This window comes from Chenopodium album, chromosome 25, assembly GCF_948465745.1.
Source record: "Chenopodium album chromosome 25, dcCheAlbu1.1, whole genome shotgun sequence".
NCBI classification, from domain to species: Eukaryota; Viridiplantae; Streptophyta; class Magnoliopsida; order Caryophyllales; family Amaranthaceae; genus Chenopodium; species Chenopodium album.
In genome coordinates this window covers 32023405-32048864 of record NC_137858.1, presented here as the reverse complement: position 1 = coordinate 32048864, position 25460 = coordinate 32023405, and the positions used below count along the sequence as shown (strand labels likewise).

The window sequence follows — 25460 nt, the reverse complement described above, 5'->3', positions numbered from 1 at the left end:
TGTATGTATGCCAATGCAAACCTTTCACTAAAAGTCAAAACATTTCAAAATTATTACACTAGTCAAATTGAAATAGATGAATAGTGCAAAAAGTCAAAACATTTCATTTATTTACACACATAAAGAGTATAATTAATACTTTAATAAATTCAAAACGAGGAACATGACTTTATTCTTATGATTTTGAATCATCATCTTTAGATTCCTAAGTTCTAAATACATACTTCAATACTTCAAAATGAGGAACATGACTTTATTCATAGATCTTGAGTCATCTTCTTTAGAGAGTGGGGGAAGTTTATGTTCTTAACTTATACTACCTCCGTCCCCTTTTGATAGTCCCTTATGGGCATTTTTCACGGGAATTAATAAACACAAATAAGAATAGGTAAAGTACATTGAAAAAGTAAATTGACATTGGGTATGCAAAAAAAATAGGGAGAGAAAGTGATAAATGTACATGGGAAAATAAAATTTACATGGAAAATATAAATTTACACAAGTATTGTTGCAAATTGGAGGGAAGTTTGGTTAAAAATTAATATTTATTGTTGTTGAAAAAAGCAAATGGGGTGAACATTTTGGGACTAAAATATGCCCATAAGAGACTATCAAAAGGGGACGGAGGGAGTAATGGTTTGACTTTCACGCTTGTCAATGAATAATTTAAATCATTTTTATCTCTAATTATAGATTTTATAAAATAAAAAATAAAAAAAAATATAAAAATTATTATTGTGATACTTTAAATGGAAATGAATCCAATTCAATACCACATGACTCTATAGCCTAATATATAAATCAACAAAGGTGGTACAAATGGAAGAATAGCGCAAATTTTCAAACATTACAACTAAAACCATACAAACGAATATATATTTTTTTATTTAGCTTTGTAAGTTGTAACAATCTAATTTTACCATGGCGGATAAGAATAATATATATATATATATTTTCAATATAAAGTACACGAGCAAATAAAGTAAACAAGATTTCATCCCAAGTTTAAAGTACTACCCCTCAAATTTGTAATCAAGTAACCTAATTGAGTAATTGATCATCTATCCACAATGTAGATAAAGAATGTAACAACTTATAAGATGAGTAAAAAGATGAGTGCTTAAGGCCTGAGCCTTTTAGGTCATTGCACTACCTTTTTTTATGTGCCAAACCAACCTGCACATCTACAAACAATCTACAGATTACTCTTATTCCTTACTTCATTCAACGCTACATAAAGTTAAATGTGTATATACTACCTCCGTTACATGTTTTGTGCAACATTTGCCAAAAACGGATGCTACATATTATGTGCAACAAACCAAAACTTTCCCTTTTTAGCTAATTTTTTCTAAGGAAATTACCAATAAACCCTTACTAAAATACAATTAACACATTAATTCATATCTTATTAGCTTATTAACTACCTAATCATCCATCATTACAACCATAACCCACATTCTCTCTCCTCCCTCACAACCACCTCCACCACCAACACCAACACCACCATGTTTTCTCTCTCCTCCCTCTCAGCCACCACTACTTTTATCTCCCTTCTCTCTCAACCACCAAACCACTACCGTCGTCCAGACCAAGTCACCGACCTTCTCGTCGGAGTCTCACAACCACCAGCATCCTTCTCGTCGCGCGCGTGGAGTTGCCGGCACTTTCTCCTCCCCATCATTAGAGTCGCAGTCGCTTTCTCTTCTCTTGTTAAAAGTGTAGCCCTACCTCGAAATTGAAATCCTAGACAAGATAATTTGATTTTGAGCTTGAAACCTTAGATCTGAAACAAAAATAAGATGGGAGGAAAGGTGCAATGGTCGTTGCGGTGTGGCCCGTGTGGGTGTGGGGTAGCTTCGCGGTGTGAATTCGAGTGCGGTGGGGTGGGTTTCAGATCTTGGTGTTGGTGAGAGGGTGGTTTCCGTCGGGTAGGTAGGAGATGGGTTTTTAGATCTTGATGGTAGTGGGGTGGGTTGGTATGGTGGTTTCGGTGGGTTAGGGTGGTGTGGCTTGCGGTTGTTGTGGTCGGTCGTTCGTGGGTGTGGAGTGAGCTGCTATGGTGATTTCGGTGGCGAGGTTGTGTAGTGGGTGCTGCTTCCGATTGTTGTGGGTGGTGGTGCAGTGTGTGGCAGTAAAGCCAGTAATGGTGGGGTGGAGCTATTTAACTTATTAATTACTCTATAATCACATGCCATACAATTTGCTAATTGTTCTTTTCATTTTTTTTCTTGGGAAATGTGCAACCCTCTTTGTTGCACAAAACATGTAACGGAGGTAGTATATAGATAAAACTATTATTACAGTAGAGTATCAGATTTAAAAAAAAAATTAACATTTAAATCCAATTAGTCATCTTCTTTATCCATCACTCGCTTTTTATCCATTTAAATCAATTTATTGTCCCTTTTTTTTTTAAATTTGATGTCCCTTTGTTCAAACCACATGAATCATATTAATGTACATATTCCAGTAAAGAGAAACTTCATCAAAAAAAAAAAAAACCGTCAATTGTGACCTTTAAATTAAATTAAGCATTATTTAAGTAGCCCCCGCCATTTCATCTTCCCTTTGTCTTTGCCTCTCTTCTCTCTCTCTCTTCTGGTAACTTGGTAAGTGGCAAACTTCTATTTTTTCTCATCTCTTGTTTTTTTTTTTTTTTTTTTTTTTTTTTTTTTTTTTTTTTTGAAATTTGTTATTGCTACCATTGTTTCCTCTATTATTTGATGAACATGTTTTATTTTCTTCTTTGAAAATGTTGCTGCATATATACTTGCTTGTAATTTCAATTGTTTAACTTTCAACTGAAACTTAAAATTAACTGATCAACGGCTTTTTTTTCCACAATTGAATAGCTAATGTGTTTTAGAGTTGGATATTTATATTTGATTGTAGTTAATTACTTCACAATTGCACTATTAACGAATTATATGCCTGATTTTTTTTTTTTTTTGTTTTTTTGTTTTTTTGTGTGTGTGTGTGTGTAATTTAGTTTAAGATCCCTTGATTTTTTTTTTTGCGTAATTGGTTTTCAAATTTCTATATCATTTTAATAACTTTTGGTATAATTCATTTGCTATCAGATTATATTAATATTCACGTACTTTACTTTGATTAGTTTTAATGATTTAGAGCTAAAAAGACTTCTAATCATACTATCTTTTTTTTTTTTTTATTTACGATTTTTAGTTCATGATAAATGCTGCGTAAGTTTATTAGTGATTGCAATAATGTATTGACAAACATGAAATGAAAGTATTAGCAAGTAAAAAGAAACTGAGGAAATAAATACTACCTTTTATTCTGTTTTGCTACTCCATCACAGTTTACTTACCCCATTTTTTTATACAACGATTTCTCTACTTTTTCTTTTTTTTTTTTTTTTTTTCTAAATTGTGGTCCCACATTCATCTACTCATTTTTTTTCTCTCTTATTTTTGTATTTGTATAAATAAATCTCGAAAATATGGTTATGGTGCAAGTAAATTGGTGATGAAAGGAATATTAAATTTATCGTATGTGTTTAATTTATTATTTTATAGGTTACAATGCAACAGAAGTTACTTCATGATCTGAATTAGTTGTATTTTTTATGTAAGTTGATGTAGTTGTGAGATCTACGGAATTACGGAAGTACTTTACTTCCTGATTGGTAATTTGACTTTGTTCAGCATTTCAATTTAAATATTGATTGGGGGTCTTAAACACGATCTAATTAGTATATTCTTTGTGTTATCAGAATAATTTTAGTTTTAATATGTTATATTATAATTATGTGAAAAGAGCCGGGAATATGGTAGCCCATTTCGTGGCACAACAGGATACTGCAATGAACTCTGATCGTGTTTTGATTGGACTCGTTCCCCTAAAGTATTATCATTCAGGCAGAATTGGATTTGAATTTTAAAAAAAAATTCCAATGGTTTTTCCTCCACATAGAAATATATAATTATTAATTAGGGTCTTAAACAATTGCAACTACAATACAGTTAGCTGCTGTTAATCTCACTGTTTCTGATTTCACATTATTTAAAAAAAATGTATGCAGTGAATATGACTTGACATTGTCTATATTCTGTCCATTTTCGAGGAACTTCAAGTTGTTGCCTATATATAGTTGTTTGTTGCATTGTACCTGATCGTAATCAGTATTATTGTTAATCTCGACTTGAATTTCTAAATTTCTTGTTCTTAGATATGGAGACTGTGCCTAGCTCGAGTTTGTACCCATTGCACCGATGTAAAATTCTCCATCTGGTTTGTCTCTATAAGCTTAACTTGCAGTGATTTCGCTCTCTATCATTTTGTTGTACAACTTTTTATGAACGTGCTTATAGATAGAAGGTTTTTATCATGTTAATATAGGTTAGGCATGCAGAAGGGATTCACAATGTTGCAGGTGCAGAGAAATACAAAACATCTCCAGAACTACTTGATCCTCGCCTCTCACCACTTGGATGGGAACAGGTATTTTTGTGTTTTGTGACTTGATTCTTTAAAAGTAGTAGATCATCTATGGGATAGTATTTGGAGTTAAGTTGGGATAATAATATTGTTTTATCATAGGTTGAGAATCTCCGAAAACATGTTCATGCTAGTGGGCTATTGCAGAGAATCGAGCTAGTCATCACCTCTCCTTTGTTAAGGTATCTCTCTGGTTTTTCACACAGATCTTTTCTGAAAGTTCAAGTTGCTTAGTCATTATTCAAAAGTTGTCATTGATGGTCACAATTATTGTGCATGGAAAGCAATGTATTGTTGGTCAATGATCCCAAGCTAACCATATCTGTGTTGTTTGGAGTAGTAGATAATGTCCCCAATACTTTTTATAGGTTAATTATCAGTAATTAAGGAACCATCATTGTTTAGAATTACACTATATACCTCCTTATACTATATCTCTATTCCCTAATATTCAATCTACTGTGATGTTTATGATCTCTTGTATGGAGTATCTTTACATCTAAAGTCTTTGTAAATTAACCACTTTCAAGTTTCGACCATTTCTGGAGTTCATAAGTGTTTCTTTTGTCTTTGTTAGTTGAAAAAGTTGTGAGTAATGGGATGATTCTCTCGTCATTGATATGTTTTTCTTCCTCTTGCTGTCCTGTAGATGCTAGGTGTTCTGTTCTGTAATTATTCTGATTTTTAATTGTGTTTGTAGGACAATGCAAACTGCAGCCATAGTCTTTGGTGGGGATAATCATAAGAATGGGAATGGTGCATCCCCTTTAATGTTGGAAAATGGGAAAAATGACCATGCTACAGTATCAAGTCTTAACTGCCCACCCTTTTTGGCGCATGAGCTTTGTCGAGAACGCCTGGTAAGTCCCTTATTTGTTCTTCTGGACGGTATGATGATGGATTGTTTCACTTCTGTTGGGAAAGTCCATCTAATGATATCTCTGAACCTTAAATCTAGTTACTAGCTAGAAACACATACTTATCTTTCTTGATAATTGCTTCACAGATCGAGGGTATGTGATGAAAGTGAGTTTGTATGAGCCTGTGTGTCTATTGTTTAACTTGTACCACAATGCATCTGATTTTGTGAAGCTTTGATACAGGGAGTGAATACGTGTGATAAGAGGGGAAGCATTAGTGAGTATAAGAGTCTATTTCCGGCAATTGATTTTTCCTTGGTAAGCACACTAGCTTTCTTTCTGACTTTTTGTTAACTCTATTGTTCCTAGTTGCTCACATTATCATCTTTCCAGTACAATCTACAGTATGCAGGCCTGTACATGCATTAAAAAGGCGATACACCTCTATAATGGAAAGATACACATATACGAAGTATAAACCTTATATGTGGAGTTTTTACACATATGAAGTATAAACCTTATATGTGGAGTTTATGCTCTTTCAAGCTAACAGCTGGAGAGAATATGGATGTTTAACTTCAGTTTTCCTATGTATTCAGATAGAAAGTGACGAAGACATCTTATGGAAAGCAGATGTCCGGGAGTCAGATGAGGAGGTTTCAGCTCGAGGAATGAAGTTCATGAAATGGTATGAAACCACTAAGCTAAATTTTTATCCAAGCAACCAGTACTTTTTATGATTATTAGAAATTTGCAAAGGAACCACAATCCCACTTCAGAATTTAATTATTTGTATGATATTTCTCCAGCTTGTCTCGGCTGATCAAGCCTGATCCGAGAGAATCTGGGGTAGCTCTCTTGGTAAGCTAGGCTCATGCCCTGTCTTTTGCCTTGGTTTCCAGCAATTTAATTAGCCTATATCTAGATTGGGTTAAAGGGGTGGTGGAGGGAAATATCTTACCTTCCAAAACTAAAATGGAAGAGACATTTGTTATGTCGACATTCTGAATAGAATAATCTCATATGCCCATAAAAAGTTGTCACCTTCTCTAATATAATTATGGTTTATGATTACATTCCAACATACCACCATGAAATTAATTGATGAGGAAAGGATATTAGTAAACTCTTGTCTATTCTTAATTATAGCCGTTTTGGACAATGAGACAACTAATTCCAGATAAATGGAGTAAATTTCATCTTATCATGATTTTGAGGAACTTACAACTTTGTAGAATTAGTGCTCTACTTTTTCATATTCAATGGGCTATTTGCCAATTTCTTTCTCTGCTTTAACCTGATTGCCCACAAGTTTGACTGATGTAATCGCCAAGAATGTACTTTGTTTTTTTTATTGGAGTATATAACTTGTATAAGTTGGCTCTGAATCCACAATGTTTCCTGCAGGTTGTGGACTAGGGAAGAGAAGGAGATTGCAATTGTTACTCACAGTGCATTTTTATTTCAAACTTTGCGCAAGTTTGTGTACGATTGCCACCCATCAACAAAGAATGAGATTTGCAAATTGTAAGTGCTGTGTCTTCCTGTAGTTAAGAGCTTCAATTCACTAGTCCTAGTTTAGACAACTCTGGGATTAGGTTATTTACTTTATTTGTTCTTTTACTGATTTTGGTGCCCAAATTTTGTGCAGCTTTGCAAACTCTGAACTGCGATCGGTAGTGATGGTGGACAAAAGGTGAGAATGCTTCATTTTCTTAACTAGGGGTCATAATGAGCTTTCCCAACACTCGAGTTAGCCTTGATTGAGCTTGATTTGAGTTCGAGGTTAACTTGAGACTTTAACAGAACAAAAATTGGTTCGAATAGTTTAGGAGCATTATATAAATTATAGAATATACAATATTATGTAAATTAGCTATTTTGTTTTACAGTTGTCTTTAAATTTTAACATTTAAAACATGAATTTCATAAACTGAGGAAGGAGCTAAACCTGCATTTCAGAGTACAGTTTTAGTTAGTGTGATTCACCTTAACCCTTTAAGAAGAATCTGTAAACAATTATCACCATCCAATGTTTGTAATTACATAACACGTTCATCTGCAGTTTGACTGGAGTAGATGCTGCACAAAAAACTCATTCTGGAACTGGAAGGATTCCTTTTGCACTCGACTTACTTAGCGACGTAGCGAATGCAAAAAGAGAATCCAATGACAATCAGCATCAACAAAATGGGGGTAACTGAGAGCAGAAAAAGAATTGTCATTGCTACCGTTTCATTGATTTATATATACGAAGCAAATGATATTGATTGGGTTCTACTTCGTATAGAATAAGAATTATTTATCCTCACATGATATGATTTGGTTCGTATAGAATTAGCAATGCATATATATATGAAAAATTATATCTTGTATTTTCTTATATCTTGTATTAAACCTCAAAAAACCGGGTATTTTCTTATATCTTGTGCAATATATGTATTCTTAATTGCTAGAGTTTTTCGTTTTGTTTTGTGCTTGTTTTTTTACATTTTCAAAATTTCAACATGTACAAGTAATATATTATCTTATGTGAATACATAGGATTTCACAAATGTCATACTTGTTCAACTTAATGAATCTGGAGATTCTTTTTTTTTTTTTTTAAGCCATGCAAGTGATGCGTGCTAATGCCAAATTGATCTTGTAATGCTTCGGTAAATCCTTAAGTGATGCATTGATACTCCCTCTGCAATATCTTACAGAATGTTGCAACAAAAACATTCCAGAAGAAAGTAACATCAACAAAATGGAATAACAAAACCTGAACAACGAAATTACAGAAGAGCATAAAAGTGCAGGTAGTCGTCAGTCATGACCTGATATCCAAAAAAGGGCGATTCACCACAGTGAACTAGAACAATCATTGTAGAAATCTTCAAACAAATCCTATCATAAACCAATATACATAACTAAGCTGTTTTTCTCTATTTGCTGTAAGTTAATTAAATTTGCAGGGTCACTATATTGGACAATGTGAAGTAAAAAGAAAACTACAATGAAACCAACCGATGGTCTTCTACAAAACAACTTATCACTACTGGTAAACACATCTTCAATTAGAACTCCTTGCATAGAACACTGAACCCAGCATTATCGCAATGAGCAGAATGAAACCAGCCAACAAGGCATTAATATTTTTGGCGATTGAATTTTTGGGATCACCCTTCATAGGGTTCTTGCTTTGGCTTACAATATGAGCAGTACCTGATATTTGATAAGAGGGGGCCACTACATTCCAGAATGGTTTGGCAGTCAAATTTGGCAGTTCATTCTCTGGTTGTAAGAATGTTGAGGCGTCTTCAGGAGCTTCCATCGACAACAACTCAACAAAGTGATCACTAAGGGCCTGTAAACAATAGTTTATCTAAACATCAAGAAATGAAAATTGCAAAACATGTGCATAGTTTTTACTTTTGATGAAGAGAAAGGAAAAAAAAAAAAAAAAAAAGGAAGAAAGTGATTATAAACTTAATTTGGGAGCTAACTGCACAAGTAAAAAATAAAACTAGCTTATATAACAGGGTACTCACACACTTTCTACACTTTTGAGAGCCAAGTGCACAAGTTTAACGAAATTACAGAAGAGCATAAAGTGCAGATAGTATAAAAGTATTCACCTTCTTTCTTTTCCAATAACATTCCACAGTTAAATGACAAGTCATGCATCTTTAACACAAGGTCAATTTTTTCTAATTAAACCCTTGGGCTCGAATTGGCAAGCGTCACAAGCAGCTGATTTTCCACTTAAACTCAAATCCAGCTAACTTATTATGTTCAATTCTATTAAGCAAACACTTCAATCAGGTCTTTTTTTTAAGCTAAAAACTTTCAACTGTCTATATTAGCAAACTTGTTGACTCCAACAAGTGAATATAGCTTCCCAAATCAAGACAGCTATTCAACTTCCATAAGCTTTTAACTGAACAATTTTCAACTGCTTCTCTAGCTAGCTTACCCTTCATAGTTGAGATTATTCAAAGACTACCCAAAGTTTGAATTAATATGGGAACACCGCTGATATTTGAGATAAATCATGTGAATTTTCCTATTAATGCCTAGAATGAGAATAAAATCATAAGGGGATAGTCTATTCCCTCCCCTCCCCTCAGGGTAAACTTTCAGTGGCTTTATATGGTGGTTTGCAGGAAAGTGGCGGAGATTGCGGTGGTATAGCTGTGAGGATTTGTTTGTTGTCATGCAAGAGGCTTGAAGACATCAGAGGGAGATTTTTATCTGAGGAACATTGCGAAACTTCAAGGATGTGAAACAATATCCTTCAAATAATTCCTAGTAAACTTTCCCAAATAACTTTTACTCGCTTTATTAAGTCAATGGAAACCAGGCATGCCCTTAGCAGAAACCTTTTACCATTTTCAAAATTAAAACAATGAAATTGGAAAGAATTTGTTGCAGACTTGCTGTGATGCAGTACATGTGATAAATCACTGAAAAGTAGGGAGGATAAGGTTAAGGAAGAGTACATGGAGGGGAGAATGCCAAGAAGGATTAGGTTAAGGAAGTAACATGGTGGGAAGATTACAGGGAAGGAGAAGAAGAAAGAAGACCATTAGCATTATTATCCTTTAGTGCAATATTTTTCCTTTCTTTTTATTCTGTCATCTGAACAGTGTTAGTACACACACGCACACACACTACTTCCATCACTGACGATTGTCTGCTAAGATCTGGCCTTCGACAGTTCTCATAATGGAAATAAATTAAAAAATTAAAAAATAAAATAGAGGCAGATCCCAATTTATCAAGCAAAGGAGTAAATATTTTGTAATTATTTATCAAGCTCTATTTCTCACCCCTTTCTTTTTTTTTTTCCCTTTTATTTTCCTCTAGAACTTCCTTTTCTAGCACACCTGTTAGGTGGTGGAGTAAGCATTGTTAGGGAGGGTCGTTGATGGCTGTGGCATGGTGGGCAGGTTTTGAGGTGGTCACTTTTTGTGGGTGGTACCATACTACCATGTATGGTAGATGTTAGTGGTCAATGGCAATTGAGTTAATGGACCAGAGAAAAGATGGCGTAGGGGAAGCCTAATAGCACCGGGCTGGGTGATGCTTGTGTCATAATGATGTCAATGGTTGGGAAATGCCAGTAGCGTGGTGGCACTGAAAGACATGTCACTCAGTCACAATGGAGTAGGAGTTATGGTGGACTAGTGAGTGAGGTTTTTTAATATTTTGAGGAATGTTAAGATGAAATAAAACCAGCTAAACACCATAAAAAGAAAACAGAATTGGATTACCTTTTCCATTTCCTAAAATCCCATAAGCAAACTTCCCTAAATGTTTAATGATTTTCATCAATTTGTATTTACGTAACAGTTTTTTCAACGAGTTTTTATAATTAAGGTGACAGATTAATATAAAATAATACAGGGCCATTTGTGTTTTACTTTTTTGTTTACCAAATATAACAGACAAATTAAGGATTTCCAATGAGAATATCCCAAAATTTTAACAGGAGCCAAGTTCAGTTCCTTCTAACAATGGTTTGCCTCACAGCTTTTCTGCCAGGATTTATAATAACATTTAACAAGCAATTTTCAACAAGTTATGCCACGCACACCACTGATACACTAATTATATATTTCAGAATAATATGCATGATTACCCTCTTCCAATTCTATTTTCCAGCAAAAAAAAAAAAGAAAAGAAAAAGTAACAGGATATTTGGCATATGAAACATAAACCACAAACCTCAAAGCTTTCAGCTGGCAAAAGATAATCACAAACGAAAGTGCCTGCCACCCAAGGTATGAATACTCTCCGCGGAAATGTCAGCATGCATTGCTTTCTGCATCCATAAAAAAAAAAACTATTTTATACAAAATAAAGATAAAAGATGGGCATGTCAAACATGACTCCACTCCAAGTAACACATTCCATCAAACTTCGGTCGATTCAACAAAGATAATGCAATAACCAGGTCTAAGCACACACAAGCCTTACATTATGCTAATTGCAGATTGCTTTGAAAAGACCAATACAAATATTTTTAAAAGGGAACAGTGATAATAGAGTGAAAAAGAAAGCATGTAGATCTGTTACTACAGATACTAAGGGTTTGTTTTCTAGGGGGCTAGGAGGGAAGGGGTATAAAGTGGGACATTAACATTGTAGAAGGCGATCAACCAAAAAAGCAATTATGACATTTATGACAAACCAAGTGATATTAACTATTTCCTCCTTTCTTTTGTACTGGCAACATTTCTACAGCGCACACTAGTCACATACTCCACAACTGCATTTCGTTATTTATACTTACAGAAAAACATAGTCGTATGGGATTTCATTAGATCTGTCTCAATGTTTACTTTATTACGTGTAATATTTATAATTTTTACTAATTTGTAATTAAAGATATTAACGGTTGAAATTATTGTTCATTGGCAAGCATGAAACCTTAAAATCTATCTAAAAGAGAGAGGAAGTTTTATGCACTTTGATTCTCAATCAGAATAAATTGGATTTTTATTTTTATTTTTTTCTATCTAACTCACCCAATATGGAAAAACTGCTATGTCAAGAATTACCTCAAGGGCTGCTGGATGATCTGGTTGATAGATTCCATTTTGGATGTCGTTATATGTGTTTCAGAACCATTTTCAGAAGCAGTAGCAGTTTCCCTATCAGCCTCGTCAGAGATCATATCCAATCTGGTTCTCAAGCTCATGATGATATCTTCCTACATCAAACAAACATTCATGTAGAATTGAAAATGGTAAGATGAGAGCCAGGAACAGGACAACAGAATCTAAAACCTACTACAGGATAGTGATGATATAATTCTTGCTTATTGATTCTCATAATAGTATACATCATTAAAGCCATGCCTTTGCCATATCAGATTCTACTAGTATCATAAGTATATGGAACAAAATGTCCCTGATTATTTAAGATATTGAGACAAGAAACTTATACACAATAACAAAATTCCAAAGTACATCCTATTTGAAAATACCTTAATATCAGCCACTGCTTGTGAAATAGGTTCTTTTGAGTTCAGATATGAATATGAGCACACTGTTCCCGAAAAAACGAGGATACCAACAACATTATTCTGGCTGCTGGCTTCACACACAACCACAAAAAACAACATATTCAGAATTTATGCAAAATTGACAGTAATTGCAAGATTGAAAATTATATCAGCACCTTCTGATGATGTGTCTTTCATAAAAGGAAAAAGAATTTCAACTTCATGCACACCACCAGATGCACATGACCCATCCGTGATTACATCAACCTATCAAAGATAGCATGATGAGAAGCTCCAAAATATATATATGTCATAATGTATACATAAGGATACGAAAAGGTAGTGCCATAAGGACCACAATCATAGACAACACAGACTTCAATGCTCCAACATAATAATAATAAGGTTGATGTATGCATGCATAAGATAAAACTCAATCTAGGGGACATATACGTGTACTTCCTCTGTTATTTTTATATTCTACTCAATTACTAGTAATTCGCAGTTTTAAAAATTATTGAAGAATGTAAGGATGTGTAAGATGAAGCAGGATAAAGTAAGAGAATGTAAAAAGGAGGGTTTGTATAAGAAAAAGGTGAATAATTAAGAGAGAGGGAAAGATAATGTGTAATTATTGTGGGGACGAAGGGGTAAGATAGCAAAAAGGGTAAGCCAAAAATAAAATAAAGCAAATTGGGTAGAAAAAAAAGAACAGACGGAGTATATAAAAGGGGTATTGCAAAAACCATTATACTACAAAACAAGATTACATGGGAAAGGGTACGATACGTGGTATAAAACAGATATGCAGAACGCTACGCATGGTGAATCCAGTACAATTGAGTATGAAATAAATAAATATATTATAATATGGTTGAATTTTTATTAACAGTTTTTTTTTTTGGAAAATGAAATAAATAAATTTCTAGAAGTGTATTATATGGGCGTGTATGTAATTTGCTTTAGAAAAAACATTATACTTCCGACGATTTTTATTAGTTGACATCTTTTGACTCTTAACTCCATTTACAAACTTTACTCAGACTAGTTTTTGTCATTTATAGTTATTATAAAACAAAATAATGTGGGATTTTGTTTGAATTGTCTTAATGTATAATTCATCAATACCATCTTTCTGTTTAAAAAAAAAAAAATTGGTGTTGGTGTCAAGAATTTGGTGTTGGTGTTGTGGGTCCGTGGGTAAGGTGGATGGTGGTGGTGGTGGGGTCATAATTTAATCATACCCACTATCTCTCTCTTAACCTTGATGAGAAGCCCTTAAATTTAATAATTAAGCATTAAGATTTTTTGCCTAGAAATTTGTGCAAAGCCTTTTGTTCAAAAAAAAAAAAGGGTGAAACATAAGTAGTAAATAAAATCAGTGAAAAAAAATATATATAGCGATTGCTACTTATATTTTGTCCTATCTTGTGTACCAAAAAAACAAAGAAAAATGAAATGAATAAATAAAAACCCTCATGAAAGATGTAATTAATATTAACAGAGAAGAGTGAGATGAAGTTTTATTAGTAGAAACCTTACCAAATCACCATCAACGATTGCTTTTGCTCCTTTTAGCTCCTTCACGTGATTTGAAATCCCATCAAGTAAGACATCATTCATCAATTTGGCTTTTGACATATTTTCATGAGTAAATGGCAATCTGATAATGATTATAACAAAATTTAAACACCATTAGTATATGCTAATGCCTACATAATTAGTTTGAGAAAAACCACAAGTTAATTCTGCAAAATAAATTATAGGAATGGTCTTCAATAATAATGATAAATTATGGTATTATTTGGTCGACATGAGAACTGTATTGCCATAGGCATTTGTATCTCATCGAAATTAAAATCCCACATAAAATTTCCTAAGAATTGGCTAAAGTTGTTAGGTTGTTATTTTGTTATGAAGGCATTTGCAAATCATGGGAATGCTGAGTTACCAAGGGAGGCTTAGTAATTAATTCTCATATTTTGTGGGCATTGAAAATTCCATAAATTTACATTTCCAACATTTTCAGTGTTTACGGTCAACCAAATAAATCCTATATTATGAATTTTCAATTCCCGGATTTTTTTTTTAATTTTTTTTTTTTTTTTTTGGCAGCCAAACAATACCTAAATTGCAAGTACCATCATTATTACAAGAAAACACTTGAGTTTTCTTTGAACTGGGTGGTCAAATTCAACCTCCAGACTCAAAGGAGTCATGATAAGACAACTCAGACTTATAATAAACCTTTTAGAATTAGTAATTAGTGGCCTTGTAAGCCTTTAATAATTATAAAGAGAATCTCAGCCATTCTACTTACCACAAGTCCATATGATGCCAATTCTCTTTGCTTTAAAATTAGAAGACAAAAGCTTATCAGCCTCCTTCCCTAATTGATCACTAGTTCTCTACAAACATCTATTCACTTCAAGCCACCGTTGGTGTGGCTTCTTATAGCAATGTGATTTAATGTCATATAGAAATTATGGTAAGTTTTTAATGCAATAACTAAAATTTTTCCTAGCTTTATATGATGGTATATTTCCTCTCTCTCTCTACACCACCTATTTTTTTTGTTGCTAATCATAATAGCTTAGCTAAATATTTTATTTCTTTTTTTTTGGGGGGGGGGGGGGGGGGGGGGGGGGGGGGAAGTTTAGGAGCCATTTCATTAATCAATGGACAAAGTGTCCATAAGTACATAGGGAGCACCGGAGCAATGACCGAAGGACAGTGATTCTCCCAGACCTGTTCACAACCAAATGGCACTAAACTAGCAAGGTGATGAGCAACAGCATTCCCATCCCTACGGATAAAATTAGAGTTACTATTCCTTTTTCCGGATAAAAAATAAAAGATAAAAAAAAAAAAAAAAAAAAAGGGGGACTTTAGTGAATGACTTAATTACAAATCAAATTCTCCCAACCTACTGCTAGAAAAAAAAAATTATCAATCCTGATTTTTTTTCATAAGTCAATGAACTGACTTTTGTATAAAAAAAAAAACAGAAAAAAGATAACCCTGGTTTAATTAGGAGATAAGCAAAGCAGAATACTTAGTACATGAATTTAAAATAACAGATGGATAAAGGGAAAAATAACAAACATCCAACAATCACAAACAAACATGAGCCAAAGTAATAATTTTACAATACATCTAGAGATATACCTCATACAAAAATTGTAGATGCACCGAAAAGTTTGGAGGGAATTTAGAACTTTTCCCAATTTAAAATCACAAGGTCGAAGGCTACTTGATGTTATATTTGAGGACACTGAGCAATTTCGACACGTCCACCTGCTTGAGTGATATGTCAATCTCATAACCATTCGGACAAAAACAATCTAAAGGAGAAAAGAAAATGGCAGCAGGAAAAAAATAAAGTTACCTCCTAGGGCTATAAGATATGTGAAGAAGCAACATTTCATCAGAACCACTTTCCAATAAAGGAGCTGCATCTGCTACTCCTGTAACAGTCTGAATTTAAAAATAAAAATAAAAAATCTAGTCAATTCATTCCATTGACTACACACCAAAAAAAATATGGAGCTTAGGCACATAGAATTTTCAAATCCATAGCTCATTAACTTGTTTGTGCATAAAGAATGCCACCAGAAAAAGAATCTGAAAGAATGTAGGGTGGGAATACTATTATATGGCCAAAGATTACAATGATAAGAAGTATCTAAACAAAATATGCAGAAGTACTAAGGTCCCATTTAATTCAACTTGTTTTGACTTATTTCACACCAATAAAGTTCATAAATATTCGGACAAAAGTTCACAAAAAATACATTAATCTGTTCCAAACAAAATAAGTTTCCTCAGACAAATTCACAATTTCACATACAAATAAGACAGCCTCAAATAAAGTAATAAATTTTGAAGACAAAATATGTTTAAATGAGATTTGTTTAGATAGTTCAGCAATCTACTAGCCTTCTTCCTTCTATCTCTCTTCTCTCACACACCTAGTTCTTTCTTGTTCATCTTGGGGCCGCCACCAGCCTTTACGGCGGTAGGAAGCCCCTTTTTCTTTTCTTATTTTTAGCAAGATCTATAATTATTGTCACAATAAATCTCCATTATTCAATGTATCTTAACCCATATTTGGGTTTAAGTTATCTTTTTTCAAAGTTTATGCAATTCTCAACTGAGTTCAGATCTTGTCAGACCCTGCATAGAAGGTTTTGCAAACAGCGATATGGGAAAGAGTGTGAAAAAGGATACGTAGGTTTGATCACATCCACAAAGATCATAATTTTGCAAAAGTTGAGTTTAATGTGATTTAATTTTGTATGCAATTGTTAATCTTTGACTACTCTTATAAGGTACAGGTCTGGTCACATGACTGTTAATTGATAAATTAATTTTAGTTTCACATATAAATGGTGACTATACTAGCAATTAAAGCATTTCCAAGAGAGGTCTAGTCTAAGGAGAGATTGTATTGATAAAAACATGAATAGTAAAATAAAATCAAAATTGTGTTACTTATTTTGGAACGGATGGTATATACAATTAGCGTAAACAATTGGCACTAGTTACATTAATATATGTAAGAATGTTTTCATGTAACTACATTCTCATTGAAAAAATACTTCCTCCGTACTAATAAAATTGCAACAAGGATAAAATTATGCATCCCAAAGCAAATTATATGTTAAATATCAATAATAATATAAGAATAAAAATTGTAAAAGTTGATATTATGAAACTAACAAAGCCCCACATAATTTCTTTTCTACCATAATAATATGGTCAAAAAGAGTGATGGAGGAAATAATCATTTTTTCATTATTTACATATATCATTGCGATATTGTTTCCTTGTTTTATTGATTTTATACACTTTTTGTAAATATTCTAAAGAAAGTAATCCACGATTTCCATATCATAATGGATTGTGAGATTATTATAATCACAAAAAGTCCGAATTTCTATTTTGTAAATTAGGTTTTATATAAATGATCCTTTATGATTCAGTTCCCTTCATAATCACAAAGCTTCTCAAAGAAAGAGAGAGCGACAAATAATAATTCAACCATTAACGTTTCATATCTCACAACGAAGAAAACTCCAATGGCTCGTACCAAACAGACTCCACAGAGATATTCATCATTAAAGGTTATAAAAAAGCAATTGAAAACTGCAGGTAAGTCTATTTCACGAGATGGCATGATGATGCACCATAGCAATCGGCCTCGCAAAGTTGTTCCTCATGACAACCAAAAGTCTCGGGATGCTATTCGAAAAAATCCTTTCACAAAAATTGTATGTGAAATAGCAAAGAAAGTTGGCACACAGTTAGAGGACCAAGCTATCTCTACTCTTCACATAGCATCAGAGAAATACCTTGTTGATCTCTTTGAAGCAGCTAAGCTGTGTGCAATTCATGCTAAACGTGTCACTGTCATACCAGACGACATATCTATGGCTAAAGAGATTTGGAGAGTACGTGAAAAAGCTTATCCTCTAGAGAAAACTGGGGGATTCCAATCTGATGTCACAGACTCACAGATGTAGTATCTAGTCTTGACTAAATACTACAGCATGGAAAAACTAGATCAAACAATTGATGTTAGCCTAAATCTTTTTCCAATTATTGTTGTTTGTATTACTAAGTTATTGTCATCATCTATGTTGTTTGGGAATGATAAGTTATACCCAATTATCAGAAATATAATGGTGATGAGATGATTAAATAATGACTATATTTAATATTCAATACATGTTAATGTATGGATTCTAAAACTAATTCTCCGGTGTCCCAAAATTCTGAAGATTTGAGTAGATCAGCGCTAAAATGAGGTATAAGAAAAAATATCATATGAAGTGATAACTGATAAATCAAAATTAGTAGAGAATGTTGAAGCCTAGCTGTATCCAAAGTGAAAATGCTATACACTTTTGGTGTTTAGTCCTGTATCTTCTGAATTTCTATGCCTTGGTCACAAAACAACACTATACCAAATTGAAATCAAAGCCAGAACACCACTCTACCCATTCATTTTTCCAACCTATGGTCCTATGGTAGTAGAAGTCAGATAAACATGTCGAACTTGAGTATGAATCAAAAAATGAAATACGGCAGTGGTTTATTTTTTCTTGATGTAACTGTTATAGACTAGTATTGCTGCTGCAAATATTGTAATCTGATTGTAAGATTAATAAGAAAGCTTGAGTCTTTTTTAAATGAAACTAGCAAAAGCTTACAGGATAAATGTAACTTTGGGCTATAACTCTTGGTGGTAGCTTGAGGCTACTAATCTCACATTCAAAATGTCACTCACTCTGCCAAACATCCTAATGCTAGCCTGCTTCTCTTATATACTCAAGCACTACCATAACCCTAACATTAATGTATTTAGACCCCGTTATATTGGAGTATCTCAAGTCAATCATCCACAAAAATGGTGACAATGATGAATGATCAAGACGTGGCCCATAGGATTAAGTCGGGGTGGCTTAAATTGAGAGCGGTCACGAGAGTGCTATGTGACCGAAGCATTCCTTACAGTTGAAGGGTATGGTACAAAATGTTGGGCTTCTAAGAAGAATCACATTAAAAAAGATGGAGATTACGGAAATGCGCATGTTAAGGTGGATGTGCGGGATTACTCCAAGAGATAAATCAGAAATAAGGGTATTCGCAAGAAAGTAGATGTAGCAAGCATTGCAAACAAACTAAAGGAAAATCGTCTGCGTTAGTTTGGGCATGTAAGACGGAAACCCGAGAGTTCACCGGTACAAAGAATGGAAGAGTGAGACCATGGAGGGGTTAACAAGGGAGAGGGAGACCGAAAATGATTTGGTTGGAAGGAGTTAGGAAGAACATGAAGTATATGGATTTGCATGAGAATGAGGCATTGGATCTTAAGGGATGGAGGAGTAAGATTTTTGTAATGATCAAATTTGGTTCATGTCACCAACCCTCCCTCTCTTCCGCTACCGGTGGACTGTTGCACGGAAACTGAAGCAACATTTTTAGCGCGCTTTCCAAAGCGCTTAGCTTCTGCTAGCGGCGGGGCTTCAAGGCCATTAAGTTCAGTTTGAAACCTAAGCCAAGAAGGTACGAAAAATCCATTGAATAAGCAGAAAAATCCGCTTTCAAAGAGGGTTCAGCGAAAGACCTTCGAGAAGATTAGTCCACTCGGGCCTTTTCGTTTTCATTTCTCCCATTTCTTGCGTTTGTCTCGAGGTGCTGCAAGCAAACTATGGGATTAAGGCTTTGGTTGATTGATTGAAGATTGGTCAAGACCTACGATAATGATTAAAACCAATAAATGAAGCATTTGAAATACTATGTTATACCTTAAAATTTACAATTCCTAGCCAAAACCCATCAACCTAACCCAGGCCTTCTTTTCATAATTACAAGGCAGAGCTCCTCCCTCAAACACCTTTCTCTCCACTCCACCATCACACCACCAATCACTCGCCAGCATCAATGCAAACACCAAAGCTGGTTGTGGTCCTTCCACTCATCAGTAATGACACAGACACAAGAATTGAGCTTCTACTTTCTCTTATTAAATTTAAGAAAAGAGGAAGGACAAGCATTGTTTGAAGACTTCCATTGGTACGTCCTTCTGTCTCAATAAAGAAATAGTAATAAAACTATAAGTGATATAATCAAGATGATCATTTACTAAATTCATTTTGGATGTATGAAATCAGTTTTTCTAGTGATGACCTCCCATTTTTACACTCTTTCCGTTTTCTTCTTTTTGGAACATCAGTCACTTATTCCTCCTGAAAGCTGACTCTAAGAAAAATAATAAACTAATGCAACTCTCCGGCTACCATTTCACCTAGAAATCTGTTAACAATTAAAAGCATAATTACAATAGAATACCCTTCTAAGTTCTAATACGTCGGCACTAAGAGAGCAGTATTGCATTTCTGGAATTGAAATTTTATGGACTTCCCAGACACATGAATTAACATGAAGAACCTTGAGTTCCAAAATGCATCATAATATATGTTGACAAAATGGAAAAGTTTATAGTTTGTCAATTTACACAATATATATGACAAAATACACTTGCTGATTCCACGACATTGATACCGTCATCCTATTGTGATTGTGAACACAACGCAAATTATCTATGCCTGAAAAACCTCTTAGAGGTCATCATTATTTGTACACAATTAGTGTTAAATACTTTGACTATTCTCGATGCATATACAAGTTTCTAACTTCAATTTTGGTAAGAATATGAGGCGGAAAAATTCTGTTGCAATTTCAATGTTATGTCATTTGTTGATGTTATGTAGGATAGGAGTGACATGATATTTTGGTGTATAATTTCTCACCAAGCCTATTTGAAGGATATGAATTGCCCCCTTGGTCTTATAATTTAAATAATTTTTGGTCTTAACTATACCTAATGCATAGCTTGATTGACTAAAATATAATTTGGAAGCAGGGGAGAGATTTACACCTTTACAGATGTCTTTAGCATTTTCTCCTATGCTCAGCCATAACCATTATTACATAAAGACATTAACATGGTATACATGATAAACATCCCAAAATAGATGGTATACCTCTAATTAAATATCCCCATCAATGGGATGGTTGGTCACAAAATGAAGAGTAGAAGCACTATTGTTTCAGAAATATATAATGTTCAATTGGTCATGAGGTGGTGTTATAGCCTGCAGTAGGAATATATTATTAAACTCACAACTTAGGCCTCTATCATGCATTCAAAGACAAGCGACAAATATGTTTCTATTTGTGAAATTTTGAGGTTTCAAAGGCATCAGATTTGTACAGAGTCTACAGACCCATGCCTTTGCAGAAATTTAAAAATCAAGAATACTGCATTAACACAAAGAGTAAGGTAGAAGCAATATATTTACCTGGCAAAGTACTAAAGTTGAGTTCTTGAAGGAAGTTTCACCGACCCATACATATATACCAACAACCTTAACACCACCTACCAGCAACCGAGAAACCTGCAAAACAACAAAATTAACAACCTTGAATGCAGGTGATGAGATAGAGAGAATTTTAAACTACTAGTGTAGCTAAAGAAAAATGTTTGGATCCGAATATTATAGATGCACAATGAATCCTAACGATAAGGCTTACTTCCATCAATATTTTTCAAAGAGTGCCAAATCAGATATTAATACATACTTTTCTGTTTGATTCATAAATAAGTAATAGAAATGAAAGTAAAGGAGGAGAGCCAGAAATACAACAAAATTGAGATCCCCATAATGTGAACCCTCATAGAAGCTATATAAATAACTAGCTCCCAGGACTTAGAGGTCTAGCGCAGTGTACTGTGCACAGTTTAGGGTCTTATTGCACAGAATTGTTCCTAATTGCTCCAAATGACTTCCTTTTGAGGCTTTCACATGAATCACATCATAAGCCCCCAATTACCAACCTCTACATATAAAGTGGTAGATAGAACTTTAAGCAACTCAATCAATCAACCAAAGCCTTAATCCCATAATGGCCATAAGTAGGGTCGGCTACATGAACCAAAAATGATTATTTCGTTTAGTCATCGACAAAAAACTTCCTCCTCCATCCCTTACAATCCAATGCCAACTTTAAGCAACTCAAATCCAACAAAAATAAAAATAAAACCCACGCAGCGCAACAAGGACAAAATCTATGTAATCTCTTGCCTAGACTCAGATATGAGGGATCCAATATTGGTATGGATCTTAATGTCTCATACGTCAATCCCGAAAATCAAGACACGGGGGGCCGTCTGAAATTTAGGACATGGTTACGGCCTTAAGGGTACATTGAGAAAAAAAAAAATTAACAGCTTTTTTCCAAGGAAACTTACATTAAGTAATCTTTAACTTCGATTATTTTTTTATCCCATCAATTAAATTCAATAACTTATAAGTTAAATGGGACTTGTAGCATGAACTAGGGTCTTTACATGGTAGTAATTAAGGTAAGGGTTTCATTCTTGAATCTCCCACTCATAACATTCTAAACTACCATTTTCAAAGTAATACAATATTTAATTTCAAAGTTATACAATTTTTGGGTCATATCTACCCATATGTTGGGTTTTATCTGTGTCCTTAAAGTTACAGCTATGTATTTTAATTATGCAAGAAAAATTCTTTGTTGATGAAGATTTATGCGGTGTCGCAACAAAGGTCAATTTTACACCTACAACAAATCTCGTTAAAATATGTTCTACTTCAAAATTATAATAGATTAAATGACCCCGCATGGAAATCTATATCAAACAACGGTATGAGAAAGTATTCACCAATGTCAGATGTCATCGACAAGAATCACAATTTTGCCCAATTAGAATATTATTGATCCAATTTAATTTGTACTTGCTAGGCTTGATTTTTGTAGTAAATTTTGTATGATTCTTCTATTAATGAATAAATTTTTACTTCGTCGAAAAATCCATAGTTGGCAATAAATGTACAACACCAAAGAATCACTAAAACCAATCAAAAAACAACACATAGCTTAATAGCCAATAAAAGTCTGATAATTATCGGAGGATTCTCAAGCTAAAGAGTAAAGAGTAAACACAATTTGAATACCATGCAATTTCACATTATTAGTAAGAATAGTAACACCAACCACCTACATCATCTCCCAAAATTGGCGAATATCCAACTACAAATTTATAGCAGTTCCATTAACATTCCACACTCTTAAACCCAAACTCAACTGCAATTCACAAGCAATGTACTACAAATGACATATCCTCCACCAGAAAAATGCAATTCAACAACCAATTATTGAAAAATACACAAATTAAACACATAATTCTTTAATTCAGAATTGAAATAACCTGACGAGCGTGCTCTGCGACCCATTCCTTATCGATCGAAAGCGACGAAGAATCAACAGAAGATTTGGGCTTAGAAAGTTTCTTCTTATCAGCAGCCCCTTTGAGAGGATCAATGATTGAACATGGAGGATCTCCCGCATCATTTGGGGGTGTTGGAACTAAATCAAAGATGAAACCTCGATCTAATTTTGAATTAAGCTTGCCAATCACTAACCCTACCTGGAAAATCAAAATTAAACATTGAATTATAATGCGATGATGCCCTAAAATTAGGGATTTTTGAGGAGAGAGATAAGAAAACCTGAGCAGGGATTGCAGATTGAGCAAGACGATCTTCGGCTAACTGAAGGCGGGTTTCTTCACCGACTACAGCTTTCACCATTGTTAGTTGTTCTCAATCTTCTCATCAATTTTGATTTCTAGGCGAATTCTATTAGTTGCTTAATCGGAAACTTATCAGTCTATAACTCTACGGTTCTTGCTGACTGGACAATTTTTTTTTTTTTTTTTCAGTTCACTAAAGATACCGGACTCGAACTGGTTTGGACTGGTGTCGATGACCGGTAATGGACCTGAATCTCCCAGTCTGGGCCATTTTATGTATACTTGAGGGTGAACACCAATCCAGACCCAGGACCAGAACCGGATTGGACCTAGACCGGTTCATGTGGACCGACAATGGACCTGAATCTGACGGTACGGTTCAGGTCCACTTTCCGATTTGGGCCATTTTAGGTACCCTAGGCATACAAAAGGTTGCACAGACCATTATCGAAAGTACAAATACACCAGTAGTACTTAGTTGAACTTAATAGAATTAGTGTGCCATGGTACGGTGTCATCTTTGGTGGGCAAATTAGAAAACCAACTAGAGAGTAGAGACTTAACATAAGATCAATGTCCTACTCCTATCATAACCGAAGAGAGTTATCTGAACCATAGGCACCATCATCAGTATTTTCTTCAATGAGGTAGTCACTCGTTTGCCAGTTAAAGTAAATACTCAAGTGAAACAATGAATCGAACAACATACTTGAAAATTATCGGTAAAGGATCTAACTAATGAGTTCGGCATCGCATACTTGCCAACATCTCTACAGTTTCTCTTTCTTAACACACAAAAAAAAAAAAAAAATAATAATAATAATAATAAAATAAAATAAAAAAAATGGAAATCTATTCACCAATAGTATTCTATTAATATGAAATGTAAATAATAAATCAATTAATTTTGTGGCATTTTGAGTGAGATAGTTCAAATCTTGGCCCCTTAAATATTTTCCAAAATCAAAAGTTGAATTATATCATATGTAAAAATGATTAGAGATTTTAGCATCCTCAAGATACAATGTCCAACAAATTGTGATCCATTTAGGGATTTGTTAGTTTACAAGTCTTACAAGATATAACCAAGTAACCAACCATAGTCTTCGTAGGCAACGAGCAAAAAATTTCCTTGATTAGCTTCCCGTTCATTGATTTTGCTATTTGTATTTTACTTGTGTCAAAAAAAAAAAAAAAAAAAAAAAAAAAAAAAAAGGTATAGGTACAGGCTACAAAGATATGAAGTTCATAACATCCATGAAAGATGTTTTCACAGCAAAACCAAGCAACTGCTAGAAACATATGACAAAGCCATGATTTAATTGACACAAAAACGTTTCCAAAGCCTGAATGATTCTTGAATGGTAAACTAATGGTGATGCACACATCTTACTACTTTGAGGCACAACTTCCGGGTTTTGCAGGCTTGATATTTGCCTTTGTGAACCAGGTGGTATACAGAAATTGCTTATGAGGCCCAACATGGTTACAAATCATTTTAAGTTTTTGTCTCTCTCGCATCCACCTCATAACTGTTTTCATGTGTGTTTTGCTTGTTAGTTCCTTCAAACCAACTTCCTGAAAGGTATTACAGCTTGGTTAAAACAAGTTGCTAGTATTCCTTATGCCATACATACATCGGATAATCAAAGATGACCAAAACAAACAAGGAGTACTTTGTACAATCTAGTAGCTAGACAGCATATTCTCAAACCCTTTCGGGGTAAATCACTTACTCAAATCAGTCTATTTAACACACTTTTGATAGTTTAAGCAAGCATATGATTATTCAAACTACTAAATTAACATTTTAAAAGTAAATTATGAATAATCAACACTCTGAAATTACACAAAAATCTTAGCAATCACATAACAGAAACTCGAAAATGAAGATTGAACTTAGGAAATGGTAAACCATGAGCTCCTCAACTGCCCAGGAATTTTGTCCACAATCCACATGAAAGGATTCGTGATCATAGAAGCTAGAAGGCAATGCTCAATACTCGTTAGC

At 34.0% G+C, this 25460-nt stretch overlaps 2 protein-coding genes across 3 annotated transcripts; one reads left to right on the top strand and one right to left on the bottom strand.

Moving 5' to 3' along the window:
• Positions 1-2466: 2466 nt before the first annotated feature.
• Positions 2467-7784, top strand: LOC145614403 (phosphoglycerate mutase-like protein 1). Its single transcript, XM_081669453.1, has 10 exons — positions 2467-2612; positions 4196-4257; positions 4366-4467; positions 4567-4646; positions 5165-5324; positions 5568-5642; positions 5924-6012; positions 6732-6851; positions 6976-7020; positions 7390-7784. The coding sequence occupies exons 2-10, from the start codon at positions 4198-4200 to the stop codon at positions 7526-7528; spliced, it is 870 nt and encodes a 289-aa protein (XP_081525579.1). The 5' UTR covers positions 2467-2612; positions 4196-4197; the 3' UTR covers positions 7529-7784.
• A 274-nt stretch (positions 7785-8058) lies between these two features.
• On the bottom strand, positions 8059-23626 carry LOC145614402 (uncharacterized). 2 transcript variants are annotated; one of them, XM_081669451.1, is made up of 11 exons: positions 23427-23626; positions 23126-23344; positions 21189-21284; positions 15707-15795; positions 15487-15618; positions 13861-13981; positions 12495-12585; positions 12301-12410; positions 11873-12024; positions 11037-11133; positions 8059-8673 (listed from the first exon to the last, which is right to left on the bottom strand). In XM_081669451.1, exons 1-11 carry the CDS (start codon positions 23505-23507, stop codon positions 8380-8382), a joined length of 1482 nt encoding a protein of 493 aa, XP_081525577.1. In that variant the 5' UTR covers positions 23508-23626; the 3' UTR covers positions 8059-8379. The 2 variants fall into 2 exon arrangements, with proteins under 2 accessions (XP_081525577.1, XP_081525578.1); XM_081669452.1 differs by having other exon boundaries at positions 8061-8673; positions 15487-15615; positions 23427-23613.
• Between the last annotated feature and the right edge of the window lie 1834 nt (positions 23627-25460).

Bases quoted from the DNA above. Each gene is read 5' to 3' on its own strand.
- LOC145614403 (XM_081669453.1), top strand. From the start codon at position 4,198: ATGGAGACTGTGCCTAGCTCGAGTTTGTACCCATTGCACCGATGTAAA. The intron at 5,325-5,567 runs GTAAGTCCCTTA...GCTTTGATACAG, and splicing joins AGCTTTGTCGAGAACGCCTG to GGAGTGAATACGTGTGATAA. The intron at 7,021-7,389 runs GTGAGAATGCTT...GTTCATCTGCAG, and splicing joins GTAGTGATGGTGGACAAAAG to TTTGACTGGAGTAGATGCTG.
- LOC145614402 (XM_081669451.1), bottom strand. From the start codon at position 23,507: ATGGTGAAAGCTGTAGTCGGTGAAGAAACCCGCCTTCAGTTAGCCGAA. The intron at 15,796-21,188 runs GTAAATATATTG...TTTTAAATTCAG, and splicing joins CAACTTTAGTACTTTGCCAG to ACTGTTACAGGAGTAGCAGA. The intron at 13,982-15,486 runs GTATATCTCTAG...AATCATTATCAG, and splicing joins ATCTACAATTTTTGTATGAG to ATTGCCATTTACTCATGAAA.